Genomic DNA, 21,824 nt, shown 5'->3' with positions numbered 1-21,824 from the left:
TTGAAAATTTAATCTGTCAATGCCCCATGTTGATTGGTACAGCTGCCCCCCACTTACTGCATTTCCAATTGCTTGGATGGCACAATGGGATATGCCCATGCACATTTATGCCCACCTTTAGGGTGTCTGTTTGGCCACTAACTAATGAAAGTTTGGCCCTACTGATCAGTTGTCGGGGTCACTGGTGGGATCTGCCCATGCATGGTTAATGATTTGGGTGGCTAAATCAGGTTTGGGTCATATTTAGGGACAGGGGGTGCATCCCAGAAGCACCCAAAACCAGGTCTGCCTCACAAAGCATACAAGGCATATTTGAGACCAGACCTGTCCGCCAACAACCTTGAAACAACCTGAAAATAGCTCCCCCAACTGGAGAGTGGGATCTATTAATCCGCACCGCTGGTGGGAAAAACAATCCCCTCCGACACTAAGCTGCCTGCACTGGGAGGGAACTCCTGGTGTGGGCAGCCATGTTATTTAGCACACATTATGAGTGGGACCCCACCACTCGCTCATTATGCCACAACATGGCACGATTAGAACTATAGGGCAGCTTTTTTTTTTAAAGACTATTGTTTCCTCCAAACAGAGTGCGGGATCTATTATAGAGGGTTTTTGAAGCAAACACACAACTTTAACCAGTGCAGGGCAATAGTGCATTATATATTAATTACTTAGATACACTTTTGTTTTTTGGTGTTACTGTTCCTATAATAGAGGCTGCTGGGAAATGAAGTCCTGTAACAAGTGGCTGGGTGTAAGAATTTCTCACACTGGGTAAGTGTATTGTTCCCAAAGCACACAGCTTTGCACATCATGAGGGCCATGTGGATAGCTCTGTGAAAGATACCGGTGTTGTTTCAGCGTAATTTGCCTTTTGTAATTATTATGCTCTCGCTAATTGATTCAGGATGTCAGCGCTGGGCTGCTTTATTACCACTAAATTGTGTGTAACATTACTCACCTCCTCTCCTTTTCATGTATAATTAATGCAGAGGGTTCAGAGTGGGTATTAATTTGCCTTTTCTAAATGCCTGGGAAATTGCACAGGGGCTATAAGAAAGCTGCCATTTAAAGCCAAAGGCAAAACAATGAAGAGCAGTTTTATAACGGCCTCCTTTTAACAGAACGAGAGGGATCATTAACGTGGGAGATATTCTCTCTTGCTGTGTGCTTAAAGTGTCACACTACATAAACGTGATTGATTCCCAGGGAAAGGTCAGAATTATTTTGATTGAGATTTGCATAATTTAGGATTAAGGACAGAGACCCCTTAACCCCAGTGATATCGATGGTGTAACCTTAGTGCTGGGCAAAATGCTGATGGCTGCTAATTGTGTCATGTTCAGGAAACCAGAAATTCTAATGACATTAATGAGATGAATTAACCCTTGTGCATAGTTAGCGGGAAATTAAAAAAAGAACAGACCAAACACCCTTAGTATTAGAGGGGGACATCAATTATAAAGTATGTCTTCAGGTCTGGACTGAGATTTAAAATAGGCCCTGGCAATTCAACTACACAGAGGCCCAAACAGCCACCCAGCAGCCAAAAAAACAGTAACTGCCAATGGCACCTTACAGCAGCCCCTCCGGCATTTGCCAGAAGCCACAGATTGCCAGTTCGGGTCTGGTTGTCTTACACAGGTGGCTAAAAAAAGGGCAATAAACCCCCTTTTTCAACATGAGTGAAATGAACAGGGACTGAACACACATTTTACCTATTGTTTTAATCATGAAAAATCTATGTTTTTGTTATTTCTTGTGCTAAAGAGAGCAAACAGGGAGACTGAAGTTACTCCATGATTGGTCTTTGTGGGGTAGGAAAGAGAAGGGGCTGAAAAGCGCTTGAGAAGGACAATGAAGTCTGCTGCCTGAGAAGGTGCAATCTAAGGATGCACCGAATCCAGAATTCATTTTGGGATTCAGCCTTTTTCAGCTGGATTCGGATTCGGCCGAATCCATGCTCCTGGCCAAAATGAATCCAAATCCTTAAAAATCAGATTTGGTTCGGTATACAGCTAAATCCTTTACGAAGGATTCGGGGTTCGGCCAAATCGGAAAATAGTGCATTCGGTGCATCCCGTGCATCCCTAGTGCAATCCAGCTGGCCCCTGTCCAGTGCCACTTCTGCCATAAGGCAAGCTGGAAACCACTCCTGACGCTGGCAAAAAACCAGTGTGCCCAGGCTAAAACATATAGGGGCATATTTATCATAGTGTGTAAGCCACCATCACCGCTAATGTTTTCTAACGTGTAGCTGACCGTTCAAATCCAATTGCTGTTGGCAACATCACTGGTAATGTTGGCTTACATACTATGATAAATATGCCCCATACAGTGGTAGCAGTTGGCCCTTACCCATAAAACACTTAAGGTAACGTTTTGTCTTTTGCCATAGTGAATCCTCCTTAAATGTAAAAGCATTGGGCAGGCTTTTATGGCAAATTTATAAATAGCACGCAAATACAATGTTACGATAGTTATAAAAAAAGAGTTTCATTTCTGGTGTCACTATCTCTTTAAATCTTTCAGTACTAAACTCTACAGGGCAGGGATTGCCTTGCTCTTAATATTTATTTTATAATCTTGAATATAATATATATACGGCTTTGGTTATGATCCATCTTTGTATTCCCTGAATGTTCTATTTATTTTGTTTGAAGTACAGTTCTGTGTATACAAGTTGCTTTATATAAATAACAATAAACCTACATGCACAAAAGGTGTATGGTCTACTGGCCCACTAGGTGTGCTCTGATAATGCACCAAAACATACCATAAACATACTATCGAACAGAGGCATTTGTCAGCGACATTTATGAGTAAAATGGAAAGCAGAAAGTTGCTGAGTGTGACTGCCAATTGCCTGGTTACAGACAGACTATTCCCCCCTTACCAGTTTGCAGGAGCACCAGGAATACCACTTCCAGCAGAGGGCACCATGACGGCATTCCTCTCTTCCGTGAGCGTAAGCCTCATTTCTAGCAACTGCGCCTCTCGGTCTGCATCATCTTCTGATTTATCTGCGGCAGGGGCAAAATGGAACAATTCTTTATCTGGGGCAAAACACATTTGGGGATATATAGAAGTTGCGGTTGCTTTAAGAGTTTGCATTAGGCCTATGAATGTTCTAATGCTGTAATGTGGTACAGTCTGGTATAGTTATGCTATAATAATTTAATTGGCTACAGGAATGTAATAGGGCAAATTAAAAAAAAATTCCTGTATTTACTATAAAAGAAAATGGGCCAGCTTGGATTCATGAGCCGACAGGGCACGATACGTGACTTATTTACCTTGTTTGCTGACCAGTTTTTGCAGTTGTTGATCTAAGTATTCCTGACGTTTGGTGAGAGCATTCAGCCATTTCCTCCTCAGTCTTTCCAGATCTCGGTCCTTGGTGAACAGTCAAAAAAACATTCTATTAATTTAACTTTTATGATAATGAATGCAGTGACATTGATCTTCATTTTACACATTTTTTGGGGGTCTATTTATGTTTGTATTCTCTCTCAAGCCTAAAACTTATAGTTGCTGTGCAGCGCCATACAATCAAAGTAGATTAAGTTCAAGGTTAATTCTTGTGGTTAATAATGTTTTAGAATACTTTTAGTGGGGCAACTTCCTACTCATCTTCAATGTTGTTATTTACCCAGTGCCTAATTGCTAGAAAAAATGGGACCATGTGAACTAGATTATTACTCTGTAACTGCTATCCCACAGCCCCAGTCCCTTCCCAGAGGCTATTATCCCACTGCTACTATAGGCACCATCTCTCCCTACTATACCTGTATCCCACAGCCCCAGTCCCTTCCCAGAGGCTATTATCCCCCCACTGCTACTATAGGCACCATCTCTCCCTACTATACCTGCTATCCCACAGCCCCAGTCCCTTCCCAGAGACTATTATCCCCCAACTGCTACTATAGGCACCATCTCTCCCTACTATACCTGCTATCCCACAGCCCCAGTCCCTTCCCAGAGGCTATTATCCCCCCACTGCTACTATAGGCACCATCTCTCCCTACTATACCTGCTATCCCACAGCCCCAGTCCCTTCCCAGATGCTATTATCCCCCCACTGCTACTATAGGCACCATCTCTCCCTACTATATCTGCTATCCCACAGCCCCAGTCCCTTCCCAGAGGCTATTATCCCCCCACTGCTACTATAGGCACCATCTCTCCCTACTATACCTGCTATCCCACAGCCCCAGTCCCTTCCCAGAGGCTATTATCCCCCCACTGCTACTATAGGCACCATCTCTCCCTACTATACCTGCTATCCCACTGCCCCAGTCCCTTCCCAGAGGCTATTATCCCACTGCTACTATAGGCACCATCTCTCCCTACTGTACCTGCTATCCCACAGCCCCAGTCCCTTCCCAGAGGCTATTATCCCCCCACTGCTACTATAGGCACCATCTCTCCCTACTATACCTGCTATCCCACTGCCCCAGTCCCTTCCCAGAGGCTATTATCCCACTGCTACTATAGGCACCATCTCTCCCTACTATACCTGCTATCCCACAGCCCCAGTCCCTTCCCAGAGGCTATTATCCCCCCACTGCTACTATAGGCACCATCTCTCCCTACTATACCTGCTATCCCACTGCCCCAGTCCCTTCCCAGAGGCTATTATCCTCCCACTGCTACTATAGGCACCATCTCTCCCTACTATACCTGCTATCCCACAGCCCCAGTCCTTTCCCAGAGGCTATTATCCTCCCACTGCTACTATAGGCACCATCTCTCCCTACTATCCCTGCTATCCCACAGCCCCAGTCCCTTCCCAGAGGCTATTATCCCCCCACTGCTACTATAGGCACCATCTCTCCCTACTATACCTGCTATCCCACAGCCCCAGTCCCTTCCCAGAGGCTATTATCCCCCCACTGCTACTATAGGCACCATCTCTCCCTACTATACCTTCTATCCCACAGCCCCAGTCCCTTCCCAGAGGCTATTATCCCCCCACTGCTACTATAGGCACCATCTCTCCCTACTATACCTGCTATCCCACAGCCACAGTCCCTTCCCAGAGGCTATTATCCCCCCACTGCTACTATAGGCACCATCTCTCCCTACTATACCTGCTATCCCACAGCCCCAGTCCCTTCCCAGAGGCTATTATCCCCCCACTGCTACTATAAGCACCATCTCTCCCTACTATACCTGCTATCCCACAGCCCCAGTCCCTTCCCAGAGGCTATTATCCCCCACTACTACTATAGGCACCATCTCTCCCTACTATACCTGCTATCCTACAGCCCCAGTCCCTTCCCAGAGGCTATTATCCCCCCACTGCTACTATAGGCACCATCTCTCCCTACTATACCTGCTATCCCACAGCCCCAGTCCCTTCCCAGAGGCTATTATCCCCCCACTGCTACTATAGGCACCATCTCTCCCTACTATACCTGCTATCCCACTGCCCCAGTCCCTTCCCAGAGGCTATTATCCCCCCACTGCTACTATAGGCACCATCTCTCCCTACTATACCTGCTATCCTACAGCCCCAGTCCCTTCCCAGAGGCTATTATCCCCCCACTGCTACTATAGGCACCATCTCTCCCTACTATACCTGCTATCCCACTGCCCCAGTCCCTTCCCAGAGGCTATTATCCTCCCACTGCTACTATAGGCACTATCTCTCCCTACTATACCTGCTATCCCACAGCCCCAGTCCCTTCCCAGAGGCTATTATCCCCCCACTGCTACTATAGGCACCATCTCTCCCTACTATACCTGCTATCCCACAGCCCCAGTCCCTTCCCAGAGGCTATTATCCCCCCACTGCTACTATAGGCACAATCTCTCCCTACTATACCTGCTATCCCACAGCCCCAGTCCCTTCCCAGAGGCTATTATCCCACTGCTACTATAGGCACCATCTCTCCCTACTATACCTGCTATCCCACAGCCCCAGTCCCTTCCCAGAGGCTATTATCCCCCCACTGCTACTATAGGCACCATCTCTCCCTACTATACCTGCTATCCCACAGCCCCAGTCCCTTCCCAGAGGCTATTATCCCCCCCACTGCTACTATAGGCACCATCTCTCCCTACTATACCTGCTATCCCACAGCCCCAGTCCCTTCCCAGAGGCTATGATCCCCCCACTGCTACTATAGGCACCATCTCTCCGTACTATACCTGCTATCCCACAGCCCCAGTCCCTTCCCAGAGGCTATTATCCCCCCCACTGCTACTATAGGCACCATCTCCCCCTACTATACCTGCTATCCCACAGCCCCAGTCCCTTCCCAGAGGCTATTATCCCCCCACTGCTACTATAGGCACCATCTCTCCCTACTATACCTGCTATCCCACAGCCCCAGTCCCTTCCCAGAGGCTATTATCCCCCCACTGCTACTATAGGCACCATCTCTCCCTACTATACCTGCTATCCCACAGCCCCAGTCCCTTCCCAGAGGCTATTATCCCCCCACTGCTACTATAGGCACCATCTCTCCCTACTATACCTGCTATCCCACAGCCCCAGTCCCTTCCCAGAGGCTATTATCCCCCCACTGCTACTATAGGCACCATCTCTCCCTACTATACCTGCTATCCCACAGCCCCAGTCCCTTCCCAGAGGCTATTATCCCCCCCACTGCTACTATAGGCACCATCTCTCCCTACTATACCTGCTATCCCACAGCCCCAGTCCCTTCCCAGAGGCTATTATCCCCCCACTGCTACTATAGGCACCATCTCTCCCTACTATACCTGCTATCCCACAGCCCCAGTCCCTTCCCAGAGGCTATTATCCCCCCACTGCTACTATAGGCACCATCTCTCCCTACTATACCTGCTATCCCACAGCCCCAGTCCCTTCCCAGAGGCTATTATCCCCCCACTGCTACTATAGGCACCATCTCTCCCTACTATACCTGCTATCCCACAGCCCCAGTCCCTTCCCAGAGGCTATTATCCCCCCACTGCTACTATAGGCACCATCTCTCCCTACTATACCTGCTATCCCACAGCCCCAGTCCCTTCCCAGAGGCTATTATCCCCCCACTGCTACTATAGGCACCATCTCTCCCTACTATACCTGCTATCCCACAGCCCCAATCCCTTCCCAGAGGCTATTATCCCACTGCTACTATAGGCACCATCTCTCCCTACTATACCTGCTATCCCACAGCCCCAGTCCCTTCCCAGAGGCTATTATCCCCCCACTGCTACTATAGGCACTATCTCTCCCTACTATACCTGCTATCCCACAAAGGGCCAAAGGTCTGGACCCTATAAGGATACCTCTGTGTATAGTAAGATTAAAAGAAAGTATTTATTCACCAGGTTGCCTGCAGAAAGTTATATGTGAGCATAATTTAAGACCCTGTCATGTTCTGTTGGAAATCTCACAAGTCCATAGGCCCTAAGTGTTACTCAGGGATGGAAAACCATTTTTCTTCCAAAGCATTTCTGATCAGCGGTGTTTTATTGTACTATATATGCAGTAAATCAGCAGAAATTAAATGAGAGCAGTGTTAGTCTCAGTGCGCACATTGATAATACATCTCACAAGCCTCTTACAGGAAGAACACTGTCACAGAAAAAGACATGGAACGGGGAGCGGCTGAATAAATCCAGGGCCCTGACTGACAGGGCAGATAAAATGCTGAGACGCATTAAGGATCCTTAATGTAAGAGGCCTTGAAGACTGCGCTCGGGCTGAGGAATCACACTGGGGAGGAAGTCAAGACCAGGGCAAATGGGATGAGCTGATTAGAAGCTGTAAAATTTGCCAGATTATTGCGGTGCTAAAACCTGTGCATAAAGGAGACGGCTATAAAGCAGGGGCACACTGAGGCCAACATGCTCCATGGCACCCAACCAAGCCTGACAAGGTTATTCCAAGGCCGCTGAGAAGTTAGAGCTTGCTGGGCCCGGGGCTGGGATACTGTATAGCCGGCTGCGGGGAGAGGCTTCCTACATTATATAGCAACTTTACATTTATTTTTAATTAGTGTGCACAGATCTAATACATCTTCTAGACAAAAGGGTGCAATTCCCTCAAAGGATGTATTCGACCTGTCAATCAAAATCTGACTCCACCTACTGCATGAAGCAAGAATGAAGAGGATTGCTGGAAGGGGGATAGTGAAGATCAGCTTTATCATTTCCAAAACAGTACATCATTTTTAATTGATTCTATTTTGAAAATGTCTAATTTCAGTGAAATGAAGCTTATATTTGCTTTTTAAGATTGATGCCCGTCAACAGTATATTGTGTGCATTGGACATTTATGAACTGGATATTTTTATAGACTCATCTCCACCAATATGGCTTCAAAGGGAGATAATTTACTATTCATAGGCTTTGGAAATAGGATATTTTTACCAATGTAGATGTACCAATAGAGTAACCAATGTAAATCTTGTCTTTTCAACTGGGAGGGTAGGTGCCCTGTCCTGTAGGTAAAGATTTTCTGCTATGCAAGTAAAGTCTCATAAAGTTTTGGGTTTGAGGTAATCTTTAATGCTGATCCTGAACACAAGGCCAAAGTAAAACAGGAGGCACAAGAGCAAAAAGATGAATGACCTACAACAGCACAGCCCTGATCTCAATCCAACTGAGAATATATGGAATAACATGGAAGGATAGGTCCACATATCTTTTGAACAGTAAGCAAAGCAGATATACTGTATTTCAGTTTTTGTGTTGCCTCTTTTCTGTAAAAAATGTTCTATTTAAACAAATAAAAACTAAATTAAATTCTACATTTGTACCTGGTAGCTGTCAACATCTTCTCGAGCATCCTATGAGAAAAACACAGGAGAAAATTGTAAGTTGGGGGAAGTATTAATGCAAAAGTTCTGACTTTGTGGTTCACTGATGATGATTCTGGGCACTTTGGCCTGACTAGTGCTAGGAAAAGAAGTTTCAGGTGATGGATATAGTAGCCAATGGGGTGATATTGAACTATTCATTGCTGCCTCCTGAGCTACTAAAAATCACAAGTACCAAAGTGCCCCAAATCACCTGGTTAACATTGCCCTGTGTGAGTCCTGTATGTAAGCACTGGGTTGCAGAGAGCAGCAATTACCCACTGCCTTGCACATATTAGGGATCTACAAAACTGTGGTTTTAAGTATGAAAAGTGGGGACTAGGAGACATAATCAAATCTTTGAAAGGCAATATGTGTATATATATAATGCAAACAAACTAAATAAGTATTAGGGACATCAGTCAGAGGGTCACCAGCTAAACTGTCAAGTATATTAAAAGCAAGAAACTTTGGTCGAAACGAAAGAAACGTTTTCCTGATGAAGATTTACATTATTGATGATGGGAAAGCATTTGCAGGAGATGTTGTCTGCGGTACAGGAGATTTCTCGCAGGCGACTAATTTCCTTGTGTATCATTGCTGTAAAAGGCATTGTGGCACTGATAAGGCGATACAAGTAAGGATTTGCCTTCAGATACAGGTATAGGATCCGTTATCCAGAATGCCCGGGACCAAGGGTATTCCGGATAAGGGATTTTTCCATACCTTAAGTCTACTGAAAAATTAATAAAACATTAATTTAACCCAATAGGATTGTTTTGCATCCAATAAGGATTATTTATATCTTAGTTGGGATCAAGTACAGGTACTGTTTTATTATTACAGAAAAAAGGGAATCATTTAACCATTAAATAAACCCAATAGGGCTGTTCTGCCCCCAATAAGGGGTAATTATATCTTAGTTGGGATCAAGTACAGGTACTGTTTTATTATTACAGAGAAAAGGGAATCATTTAACCATTAAATAAACCCAATAGGGCTGTTCTGCCCCCAATAAGGGGTAATTATATCTTAGTTGGGATCAAGTACAGGTACTGTTTTATTATTACAGAGAAAAGGGAATCATTTAACCATTAAATAAACCCAATAGGGCTGTTCTGCCCCCAATAAGAGGTAATTATATCTTAGTTGGGATCAAGTACAGGTACTGTTTTATTATTACAGAGAAAAGGGAATCATTTAACCATTAAATAAACCCAATAGGGCTGTTCTGCCCCCAATAAGGGGTAATTATACCTTAGTTGGGATCAAGTACAGGTACTGTTTTATTATTACAGAGAAAAAGGAAATCAGTTTTAAAATTCTTAATTATTTGATTAAAATGGAGCCTATGGGAGACAGGCTTTCCGTAATTCAAGGGTTTCTGGATAATGGGTTTCCGGATAAGGGATCCCATACCTGTATTACAATTTTGCTGTTGTATTTATTTAGCTTAGAGATGTCTAATTCATCTACTTTGAGCTGTTATTGTTGTGCAAACACCAGCACCAGCACAATGGTTTCTGGGAATACTGGGGCAGAGGGAAGGATCTTACCTGGTGGAAGTCATGGGCTTTAATGGCCTTTGCATTGACTATCTTCACACAGCCAATGGAGATAGATAAAATGGAATCTTCAATAAGGGGCAGTGTTCCTGAGTCTTGAACTGACCGTGCTTCTATGTGAAGGCGCCGAGACTGTCCCTGGTTGGAAAAACAATAAAAATAAAGCACATTTATACAGATCGTTTAAGGATACAGTACAGATAGTCAAAGTGGACAAAAATATATTTATGGAAATAAAGTGGAAAGTGCAGTGAGCAATCAATGTGTTTCCCCCATGCATGAGTTATTGTGAACACATAGAGACATAACTGAACTGCATCTACCCAAAGTGTGTCCGATTACCACAACTACGCATGATTCAGAATGGAAAGGTAGGAAGTACTCAGTGGCCCCAATACGGAGATGCAAGGAGACAATTTTGATGCAAGTCCCCAATTTTAAAGTAAGTACGTGCACAAATGACTGCTGGGAAATTGCAGGCACCACAACTGCACTTGTGGACATACACGAGCCCTATAGTGTCTTTAATGTAAAAATTCCAACCACCCATTTCTGTGCTGCAACAGAACCAAAACTTTGATTTTTTGTAAAGAAAAGGTTGCAGCGCAATTAGAGAATGAGCCGGTTTCGCAGAGCAGTATTGCAGCGAGGAAGTTAACGAGAATTACCAGGCAATAAACTACAAACTTTAGGGGGAAATTAACAAAATCACACAGACAGTAATGGCTGCTACGAGGTAAGGGAAATTGGTTATTTCAGTATTATGAGAGCAATTAGATGCGCCACACACATTTGCAGACAAATCCTGGGAGGCTCGTATTCTGAAGGCTGTAATCCTCAGATTCAGCTACAAACAAGGCAACTGCGTATTCATGGCTCTCAATTAATGAGACTACAAATCTATTTGCTATTGGGTACCAGCAAAAAGCATAAAAAGATGTTTCCTCTATAAAGAACACACTGTTAGGGTATAAGGGGAACTCACCGCCCATTAATATTACAAATGTAGAAAAATAAGCTTAGCATATAGGTTTGTGTGGAATTAAAATACAGTTTATTCAATATAACACACATTTTACAATCAATAGGTCAGTCTATCAATTTATACACATTATAAAAATATAAAATATAATTTATAAGACTCAAAATTCAAAAATATCTACTAAAATTCATTTCAGAATTATTGCTGGGAACATTCTGAAATGAGTTTTAGTAGATATTTTTGAATTTTCAGTTTCAACTTTTGAACAAACTTCCTGCCCCGTTACTTATTGGAGTCTGCCAGTGGCACAGCTTCTTCCACCCTGTTATGATCCCATTCTCTCAGTGTATGCCAGTTAAACAGTTTATGCCTAACAACTATTTGGTGATATTCTATATTTATCCACCTGTCAGGGGAAACTATTGATCTTACTAAGATTAAAATCAAATATTATGAAACCAACCATCATTGGATGATAGTAAAGGACACAGAAAACCATACGCCGGGGTGCACAATGGTCAGGCCAAGTAGGTGATAACTGCCCTGGGTTTGGTCATCAGGTGTAAATGGACAGTGTGTAGAATACAACCAACAGGTATATAGTCTTATTGTTAATTTGCCCCTACCTGTTTGAGCTGGTAGATTCCTCCTGTTTGAACATCTTTGGCTGGCGTCACTTCCACTGGACAGTACTCCCCATTCTCATTAAGTTCCAGAATTTGTACCCACAATTCCACCTTCCTGGTGACCTCACTCCACCTGTAGAACAGGAAATACACACAGGAAGTGAATGCTGCTGCTCTTACAGAGAATGTTAACATAGGATAAAGTTAAATAAGGGCTATGTACAACTTTTTTGAATGTGAATTATAGTTATATACAATGATTTTGCCTGACCGACCAAACAGATGGTTCGGCTGGAGAGTCACTGCAGCCATTTTTAGACCAGGCAAACATTTTACAGTAATTGATGCAATAGCCAAGCCTTAAACTAGGGCAAGCTCTCTAGTGTTTAGTTCTGCTAGTAATGGAAACTACTACTCCCAGAAGTTACTAGGCAGTAAACAGTTGTTTAATGCGTAAAGGGGTGGTTTACCGTTAAATTAATTATTAGTATATTACTTAGATTGTAAGCTCTACGAGGCAGGAACCTCCTTCCTACTGTGTCTCATACCACATGGCACTAATTCCCTGTGTATTTATACTTATTTATTGTATTTATTTATTATAAAACTTGTCCTCCCCTGTGTGTAATTTTGTATTTTGTAAGACTGTACAGCGCTGCGTACCCTTGTGGCGCTTTATAAATAAAGTTATACATACATATATACATATTGTAGAATGTATTATTCCTAGCAACTTTGCAATTGGATTTAATTACTTGTTTTTTTATGGTGGTTCCTTCCTCTTCTGCATCTTTCTAGCTTTTAAATGAAGGGGGTCACTGACCCTGGCAGACAAAAAAGTATTGCTCTGTGATCTTACCTATCTCGCAAGCTGCGGGTCTTTGCTTGAATTATTCCTAAGTCCCAAAGGGCCGGATTCCTGTGTGGGTCACTCTGTCTGTGGCCATAAACCTCAATGGCCAGGGCCCCCTCAGAAAGATATTCTAAGAAGTCTTCTGTAATGTTCACCACAAACTCCTGTAAGGAAGATATAAAGGTTTTTTAGTGTAAGTAAAGGTGGCCATACACGGGCAGATTTCAGCTGCCATTTTCAGGCCTTCCCAACAGATATCTGGGCAAAAACTGTGCAGAGCAGACAGGGTTGATTTCTTGTCAGATCAGGGACCGCATCGGCTTCGACTTTTCCTGTCCTCTTCATTGCAACGTGATTTTTTGGCCCTTGGGATATGATATTGTCCACCCAAGGTGAGCATATTGGGGGAAAGATTTGCTCGTTTAGTGACCTCGCCAAACGAGCAAATCTTACTATGTATGACCACCTTAACCACCTCACATATCAGCTCTATAGCAGCACTGCTTAAAGTTTTTGAAAAGGTAAATACCACTCCTGTGTGGGCAGTGGCACCAGATTATCTCCCTAACCCCTAATTTCCTCTGATTAGGACAAAACTAACTAACTAGATCTAGTTGTCTGGGTCTAATGCAATAAGCATATACTTTAAAGACTTACTTTGCAGTGGTCAAAAACCACCATGCACTCCGTCCCCTTAATGACCGGGGGTGCTGTGTCCACTTCAGGGGCCACAGTAGTGGGCTCTGGCTGATCCCAGAAGATGTAATGGCAGAAGACAAAGTTGGTGAGATGCTGTGGCAAACCTGTGGCCTGGAGCACTTTAATCTGAAAGGGTAAAGAGAAAGGTGAAAGGAAAATTCAATATGATGCACACCGCAGGGATGAGAAAGTAAAGTCTAACGGAAGGAGCTGAATGTTATCGGCTAAAACTTTTACCGGTTATAAATGTCTGCGGGAAGAGAAACAGAGACTCTGGCAATGCTGGAAAGGTACGGCCTCTATCTACCTTTTTCCCCCACATAGAATTAGGGCTAAGGACAAACATTCTATTGTACCATAATCATGTTCTCAAACAAACAGAAAAGTCACCTACCATGCAGACTAACTTGTTTTCCTGAGCCTCCTTCTCAAAGGAGAAATCTGCTCCATCTTCCCCTCCCGCTATCCGATCTTCGATGTCGCCGCTGATGCGGACCACTTCCACGTGTAACCGTCCTGCAACCTTTACATCACACACAGGACAATATTCAGTCACTTTTATGCAGTGGTTTTAACAAGAAATGTTCCCCATAAAAGCCTGGGGTTTCTACAGACAGCATTCTACAGACAAGGGATTGTTCAATTTAAGGTTTATTTTAGTATGTTATAGAATTAGCAATTTAGCAACTTTTTCAATTAGTCTTTCAATTAGCAACTATAAGATGCTCCATTTGCATTTGAATAACTTAAAGGGATTCTGTCATGATATTTATGGGGTACTTTTACTTCTAAATTACACTGTTTACATAGGAAATAATTCCCTCTGCCATTTAACCTTTTATTCTTGAACCAACAAATGTATTTGTAGCTGTAATATTGGTGTGTAGGCGCCATCTCAGTGCCTTGTGCCTGAGTCTGAGCTTTCAGAAGGAGCCAGCGCTACACATTAGAACTGCTTTCAGCTAAACAATTGTTTCTCCTACTCCCATGTAACTGGAGGAGTCCCAAGCCGGACTTGGATTTCTTACTATTGAGTGCTATTCTGATGCCTACTGGGAGCTGCTATCTTGCTCCCTTCCCATTGTTCTGCTGATCGGCTGCTGGGGGTGAGGGGGGGATATCATACCAACTTGCAGCGCAGCAGTAAAGTGTGCCTGAGTCTGAGCTTTCAGCCAGCGCTACTCATTAGAACTGCTTTCAGCTAACCTATTGTTTCTCCTACTCCCATGTAACTGGAGGAGTCCCACGCCAGACTTGGATTTCTTACTATTGAGTGCTATTCTGATACCTACTGGGAGCTGCTATCTTGCTCCCTTCCCATTGTTCTGCTGATCGGCTGCTGGGGGTGAGGGGGGGATATCACTCCAACTTGCAGCGCAGCAGTAAAGTGTGCCTGAGTCTGAGCTTTCAGCCAGCGCTACGCATTGTTCTGCTGATCGGCTGCTGGGAGGGGAGGGGGTGGGGGGGTGGGGAATGCCATGCAGGCATTTAAAATGCCATGTCTGACACAGCCTTAATAAAAAGAGACTGCCACTGTGGTTCTCATGCCAGTAAGACATCAGAGTGCATCTTGTGATTGGTAGACTGTACAAACACGTCAGTGCTGAAACACTAACAACAGCTGACACTGACAATATTGGTTGTTAAAGGAACAGTAACAGAAAAAATGATAATGTTTTAAAGTAATTAAAATATAATATACTGTTGCCCTGCACTGGTTAAACCGGTGTATTTGCTTCAGAAACACTACTATAGTTTATATAAATAAGCTGCTGTGTAGCCACGGGGGCAGCCATTCAAGCTGGAAAAAAGCCGAAAAGGCACAGGTTACATAGCAGATTACAAATAAACACTGTAGAATTCAATGGTGTTTTATCTGTTATCTGCTATGTAACCTGTGCCCTTTCTCTCTTTTTCCAGCCTAAATGGCTGCCCCCATGGCTACACAGCAGCTTCTGAAGCAAACACACCAATTTTACCAGTGCAGGGCTACAGTACATTATATTTTAATTACTTTAAAACACTTTCATTGTTTTTGGTGTTACTGTTCCTTTAAAAGGGAGTTTAAAGAAGTTGAAGTAGAGAGATCTGGTATATTCCAAATAAATATCTCAGGCCATTAGACTGGAGACAGGCTCTTGCTTTCCTGCAGTCACAAGTGCATCCTATCCGCAAATAAGAGAACTGACCTCCCCCTTCTGGTTGATGATAGGAACTGCGTACTGAAGCTTTACATCATGGAAAAGAGACTCCAAGAAGACGTTGGCTACACCAATCAGGCTGTGATTTTCATGCTCATCATAGAAAGGATCTGCTCGCCGGAAATAGGAGCGGCTCATCTTTTTACATGGAAACACATGAGGTGAATTGTTAGTAAGGCTATAGTATAAGCACAGTCCTAGTGAAAATGTGGAGTCTATAGTTATCTGGATGGTGATATAAGAGCACTAAAACTTGTTACATGGTCAATCATATCTGGCAACATGGCCGCTTCAGGGTCAGGATTTCACAGTTGCTACAACTGCTGGTATTTCTGTATCTCCTTTATCTAAAGGTCTGTCCTTGTAGCCACTGGCAACATCTATTAGAATCTAGACAACTTGTTGCATGACAGTAACACAGAGCAATGTTAAGGGGTATGAAGCAGCTGTGCCAGACTGATGCTTCATTTAACATTTGCCCAGCACACAAGTTCAAATTCACTGGTAATTAAGCTGCCAGCAGAGGAAGGGCTTGGATACAATGCTATTAATTTTGCCGTGTTAGAATTATGTTGTCTTTGAATCTCTTCCTAATGATTTATCTATGTCAAAACTTACTGGGTCGTCTTCATCACATTCTTTCCATTCCTGGTAAAGGTCTCGGATATCCACCAAACGGTTTTCCAACTTCTCCAAGGACCAGATTTGCTTGCCCTTCCCTTTCCTGCGCACCTGTATGGCTGGCTCGCTCAGCACTGCGCCTCGCTGCACAAACATTAACAGGGAAGGGAGACAAACCATTAAACAAGCAATCGGGTCTGGGCCCTGGGACAAGTCAGTTTCTGCTACTTTACAATTGTTCATGTTCATAGGTAAACAATATGCTAGCAGCATTCTTCCCAACTGAATGGAAAACATTCATATTTTTATTGCTACGGAGACCATAGAATTCTGAGAAACATATATAACCTTACATGGGTTGGTTATATAGGGAGCAAGTTCGTAACTATGTCTGTGATAACTATAGAAACCTGTGCAATACAAACATAATAATACAAAACACAAGGTGATTTACCTTTTTGTTGGCATTGAGACTGGAGGCTGGAATCTGAAGTGTCACTTTATACTCTGTCCTCTTATCCATCTCCTCTGCTATGAAATTGGCCTCCTGAACATGCAGATTGGCTTTGGCTATCTGCTCCCGTAGCTTTCTGAGGCTCTGATTCAGCATTGCTTCTCTGGTTTGCAGGAAAAAAAGAAAGTCTTAATTAGTATTGCTAATCTTTTATTCCCATATAGCTCTGACAAACTGTACACTGTTTACCAGACTGAAGATACAGAGACAATGATCCTCTGCCCAGAGGCGCTTACCATCTACTTTGGTGCCCAAAGAACAAGCAAGTATAACAGATTGCCCGAGGCTGCATAATTGCCATATAAGTGGCCACCAAATTCATATCCAGCTCTCCCTAAAGTTGGCCATACACGATTGCGGACAAAGTGGACAATTCATGGGGACAAATGAAGACTAACCCAGCTGATTTCTAACTGGGTCTGATATCAGTTGGGAAGTGCTAATCACATCATGTGAGGATGAGGTCCACTCCCAAAAGATCTGTGCAAGTCCCAATGATCTGTGTACACGCACAGGGCACCAATGATCAGATCAGCCTAATTCAGCCCACCATTTTCATACCCATTCCAGAAGAGCATATCTACTCCTATATACCCAATTTTAGTTAAAGAAGAAGGAAAGGTAAAATCACTGGGGGGTGGCAAAATGTTAGGCACCCCGGTGATAGTAATCCCTTACCTTATACCCCAGGTTGGTGCTACTGTTAGGAAAAAACCACACCAGCCCGGGGTAGCTGCGAGGCAGCCCTAAGGCACCCCCCCAGAGATTGTACCTTTCCTTGTCCTTTCAGGTGGCCATACAGGGGCTGATAAAAGCTGCTGATTCCATCCTTCCAGAACAATTTGGTAGCTAATTGGTATGGGAAACGAGGCCTCCGACGGGCCTACTGATTGATATCTGGCTGAAAGTTGGCCAGATATTGATGGGGCAGGTTTAAAAATCTCGAGGACCATATTGGTTTATGTGGTCCATGTCCTGATGGCCTGCATTTACCATCATTGTGATCCACTTGTTTGGCCCGAGGGTCAAATGATGGGCTCAGCCTGATATTGACCAGCTTATTTAATGTATCGCCAGCATTAATGTCCAACTTCAGAAACAAATTTATGTATAAATGAACCCAAATACATGACTAAATATTTACACTGTATTTGGACTCATTTTAGCAAGATAACAAAAAAGATTAAGCTTAATGGCAGTCTGATGCCTCTGATCAATCTTTGCCCTTGCCAGCATCTCACCTTTCTTCTGTCCACTGCCTGATTCGCTGCTGAGCGTTGGGAGATCCAAAGGAGAACCGGTCCATGCTGCGGTAGTGCTGCTTCTCCGGGGAAAGCCTACGGCGCAGCTGGTCCAACTCGTGCTCATACATCAGTCTCTGGCGCTCAAGGGCAGAACGCTTCTCTTCCTCATGCTGCTGCTCCAGGCTCTGTAGGATGGACTGCATGGGGTCTGCAGGTACAAAACATGGGTTATGTATCATTGTGCTCAAAACAGCCTGGAAAAAATAGTACATTTGGGCAGTTCCTGTCCAGTCATAGTGCTATGTAGCAGAATGTGTAGATCCTACCACTGGGGGTTGTAACAGGGATAAAGGATGCGTTCCTGTCCCGTTCCTGGCTCAATAGGAAACATAGGCACGCCGGTGGGGTAGGGGTTCAATGCATCCCATGTAACTCCTCAGGTTACAATGGTAAATTTGCTATTTTATTTCTACATATAAAGAGTGGGATATTTACCAGAACCCTAAACCAGGGTCCAAACATCACATCTGGGTTAGGAAATATTGTATTTAAATACTAAACTATTAGGCTTCATCTCTGCAACTAAACCAGTGGCTTTGGCTGCATTATTGACCACAGGGACATTAAAGAGTAATTTGCATGGCATAATATTAAGTGGGGGCTAATGCCTTCCTTCCATTTCTGTGTTATGTGTTAGCCCTTCTCGTCCAAACTGTGAGGGTTTTTTGTCCTAGTAAAAAAAAAAAAACTATATATTGGCACCCCTTTCAGATTCTGTCTTGCCTATAATAGTCATTGTCCTGTCTCTTTAAAACTTCCCCTGTTAGCTTTAGCTTCTCCGAAATCATGGATAAAATGTCATTGTTAATAAAAAAAAATGCCACCTCACCATTATTGCCAAGGGCTTTCATCATGATTTCCATCTGGGCATACTCATAGTTGAAGTTGACCTCGCTGGAGCCTTCACTGGAACTATCTCCATCCAAGTCTAGTTGTTCAAAGCTGCTGCTGTTCCTCAGGCTGGAGTCCTGCTCCTCGTCCTCTTGCTTGGCCTTCTTCTTCTTTGGTAAGCTGATCCTTTAGAAGGGGGTGAAGAGAAAACATTAGGAGAAATATAGGGAGGAAATTTCAGCTTTAATATACAGTGGAGGAAATAATTATTTGACCCCTCACTGATTTTGTAAGTTTGTCCAATGACAAAGAAATGAAAAGTCTCAGAACAGTATCATTTCAATGGTAGGTTTATTTTAACAGTGGCAGATAGCACATCAAAAGGAAAATCGAAAAAATAACTTTAAATAAAAGATAGCAACTGATTTGCATTTCATTGAGTGAAATAAGTTTTTGAACCCTCTAACAAAAAAAGACTTAATACTTAGTGGAAAAACCCTTGTTTGCAAGCACAGAGGCCAAACGTTTCTTGTAATTGATGACCAAGTTTGCGCACATTTTAGGAGGAATGTTGGTCCCACTCCTCTTTGCAGATCATCTCTAAATCCCTAAGGTTTCTGTCTCTGTGCAACTCTGAGCTTGAGCTCCCTCCATAGGTTTTCTATTGGATTAAGGTCCGGAGACTGACTAGGCCACTCCATGACCTTAATGTGCTTCTTCTTGAGCCACTCCTTTGTTGCCTTTGCTGTATGTTTTGGGTCATTGTCGTGCTGGAACACCCATCCACGACCCATTTTCAGTTTCCTGGCAGAGGGAAGGAGGTTGTCATTCAGGATTTCACGATACATGGCTCCGTCCATTTTCCCGTTAATGCGAATAAGTTGTCCTGTGCCCTTAGCAGAAAAACACCCCCAAAGCAAAATGTTTCCACCCCCATGCTTGACGGTGGGGACGGTGTTTTGGGGGTCATAGGCAGCATTTTTCTTCCTCCAAACACAGCGAGTTGAGTTAATGCCAAAGAGCTCTATTTTGGTCTCATTAGACCACAGCACCTTCTCCAAGTCACTCACAGAATCATTCAGGTGTTCATTGGCAAACTTCAGACGGGCCTGCACATGTGCCTTCTTGAGCAGGGGGACCTTGCGAACCCTGCAGGATTTTAATCCATTGCGGTGTAATGTGTTTCCAATGGTTTTCTTGGTGACTGTGGTCCCTGCTAATTTGAGGTCATTAACTAACTCCTCCCGTGTAGTTCTAGGATGCTTTTTCACCTTTCTCAGAATCATTGACACCCCACGAGGTGAGATCTTGCGTGGAGCCCCAGAGCGAGGTCGATTGATGGTCATTTTGTGCTCCTTCCATTTTCCAACAATCGCACCAACAGTTGTCACCTTCTCTCCCAGCTTCTTGCTAATGGTTTTGTAGCCCATTCCAGCCTTGTGCAGGTCTACAATTTTGTCTCTGACATCCTTGGACAGCTCTTTGGTCTTTCCCATGTTGGAGAGTTTGGAGTCTGCTTGATTGATTGATTCTGTGGACAGGTGTCTTTTATACAGGTGACTAGTTAAGACAGGTGTCCTTAATGAGGTTGACTAATTGAGTAGAAGTGTCTAACCACTCTGTGGGAGCCAGAACTCTTAATGGTTGGTAGGGGTTCAAAAACTTATTTCACTCAATGAAATGCAAATCAGTTGCTATCTTTTATTTAAAGTTATTTTTTCGATTTTCCTTTTGATGTGCTATCTGCCACTGTTAAAATAAACCTACCATTGAAATGATACTGTTCTGAGACTTTTCATTTCTTTGTCATTGGACAAACTTACAAAATCAGTGAGGGGTCAAATAATTATTTCCTCCACTGTAATTGCACAAACATAAGCAGGATTATCAGCGCCGAGAGGTCTATGGGCTGGGGTAGTCAGGAACTATCAATAACTGTTAGTTTTTCTTAAAAATGTATTGATGACAATGACTGCCTGCAATGGTAAACATTCAGCTCCAGACTATATATCAGAAATACACAGGATTCAACAGCCCATGTAACGGTATGTCTACCACAGCGTTAACTTTTAGTATGACGTAGAAAGTAACATAATGAAACAACTTGCAATTGGTTTTCATTTTTTATTATTTGTGTTTTTTTTCACTTTTTGTTCAGCAGCTCTCCAGTATGGAATTTCAACAGTTATATGGTTGATAGGGCTGAAATTACCTTAGCAACCAGGGAGTGGTTTGAATTATAGACTGATACATTTACAGGAGAGGGTCTGAATAGAAAGATAAGAGAGAAAAAATAATAATGACAATAAAATTGTACCCTCATTTAGCCTCACCGAGCAATAGTTGTTTTGGCTGCTGGGTTCAGTGACCCCCATTTGAAAACTGGTGAAGGTGACAAAAACTACTGGAAAAAATTAATAACGAAGACCAGTTTAAAACGTGCTTAACATTGGCCATTCTATAGCATGCTAAATGTTAATTTAAAGGTGAACCACCCCTTTAATATGATCTGGCAATGTTACGGTTGCCATGGTCACTGACCCTAGAAACCAGGCAGTGGTCTGAAAGGCAGGCTGGAATATCTATAGGGGAAGGTCTGAAGAGAAGCATATTTAATGAAATAGAATAATAAAAATCCATGCTGCCCAGTGCACCAGTCATGGAAGAAGGGTGGTAGGGAGCTGCTATAGGAATATAATGGGGATCTGATGGAAAACAAGGCTTTCTATATGAAAAATATACGACTGTTTGTGAAGTGATAATAATGCTACTTAAAAATAATGTCTATGAAACTTTAAAACCACACAGAGGTTTTTGGATAGGAAAGAAAGGACATTTGCCCAG

General features: G+C 43.3%; 1 protein-coding gene across 2 annotated transcripts in view; it reads right to left on the bottom strand.

Moving 5' to 3' along the window:
- kif13b (kinesin family member 13B) overlaps positions 1 to 21,824 on the bottom strand; it is a 126,915-nt gene that overhangs the window by 33,875 nt on the left and 71,216 nt on the right. For both annotated transcript variants that reach the window (XM_031903082.1, XM_031903083.1), the window contains exons 16-28: positions 18,979 to 19,166; positions 18,087 to 18,297; positions 16,786 to 16,948; positions 16,329 to 16,475; positions 15,699 to 15,848; positions 13,904 to 14,032; positions 13,468 to 13,635; positions 12,817 to 12,974; positions 11,958 to 12,090; positions 10,341 to 10,487; positions 8,746 to 8,775; positions 3,300 to 3,399; positions 2,900 to 3,026 (exon numbers count right to left, since the gene is read on the bottom strand). In XM_031903082.1, coding sequence (XP_031758942.1) covers positions 2,900 to 3,026; positions 3,300 to 3,399; positions 8,746 to 8,775; positions 10,341 to 10,487; positions 11,958 to 12,090; positions 12,817 to 12,974; positions 13,468 to 13,635; positions 13,904 to 14,032; positions 15,699 to 15,848; positions 16,329 to 16,475; positions 16,786 to 16,948; positions 18,087 to 18,297; positions 18,979 to 19,166 — 1,851 coding nt within the window. The remainder of the gene's footprint in view (positions 1 to 2,899; positions 3,027 to 3,299; positions 3,400 to 8,745; positions 8,776 to 10,340; positions 10,488 to 11,957; positions 12,091 to 12,816; positions 12,975 to 13,467; positions 13,636 to 13,903; positions 14,033 to 15,698; positions 15,849 to 16,328; positions 16,476 to 16,785; positions 16,949 to 18,086; positions 18,298 to 18,978; positions 19,167 to 21,824) is intronic.

This window comes from Xenopus tropicalis, chromosome 5 (genome assembly GCF_000004195.4).
Source record: "Xenopus tropicalis strain Nigerian chromosome 5, UCB_Xtro_10.0, whole genome shotgun sequence".
NCBI lineage: Eukaryota > Metazoa > Chordata > Amphibia > Anura > Pipidae > Xenopus > Xenopus tropicalis.
The sequence above is the reverse complement of the archived record's forward strand: the minus strand, read 5'-3'. Positions and strand labels throughout refer to the sequence as shown.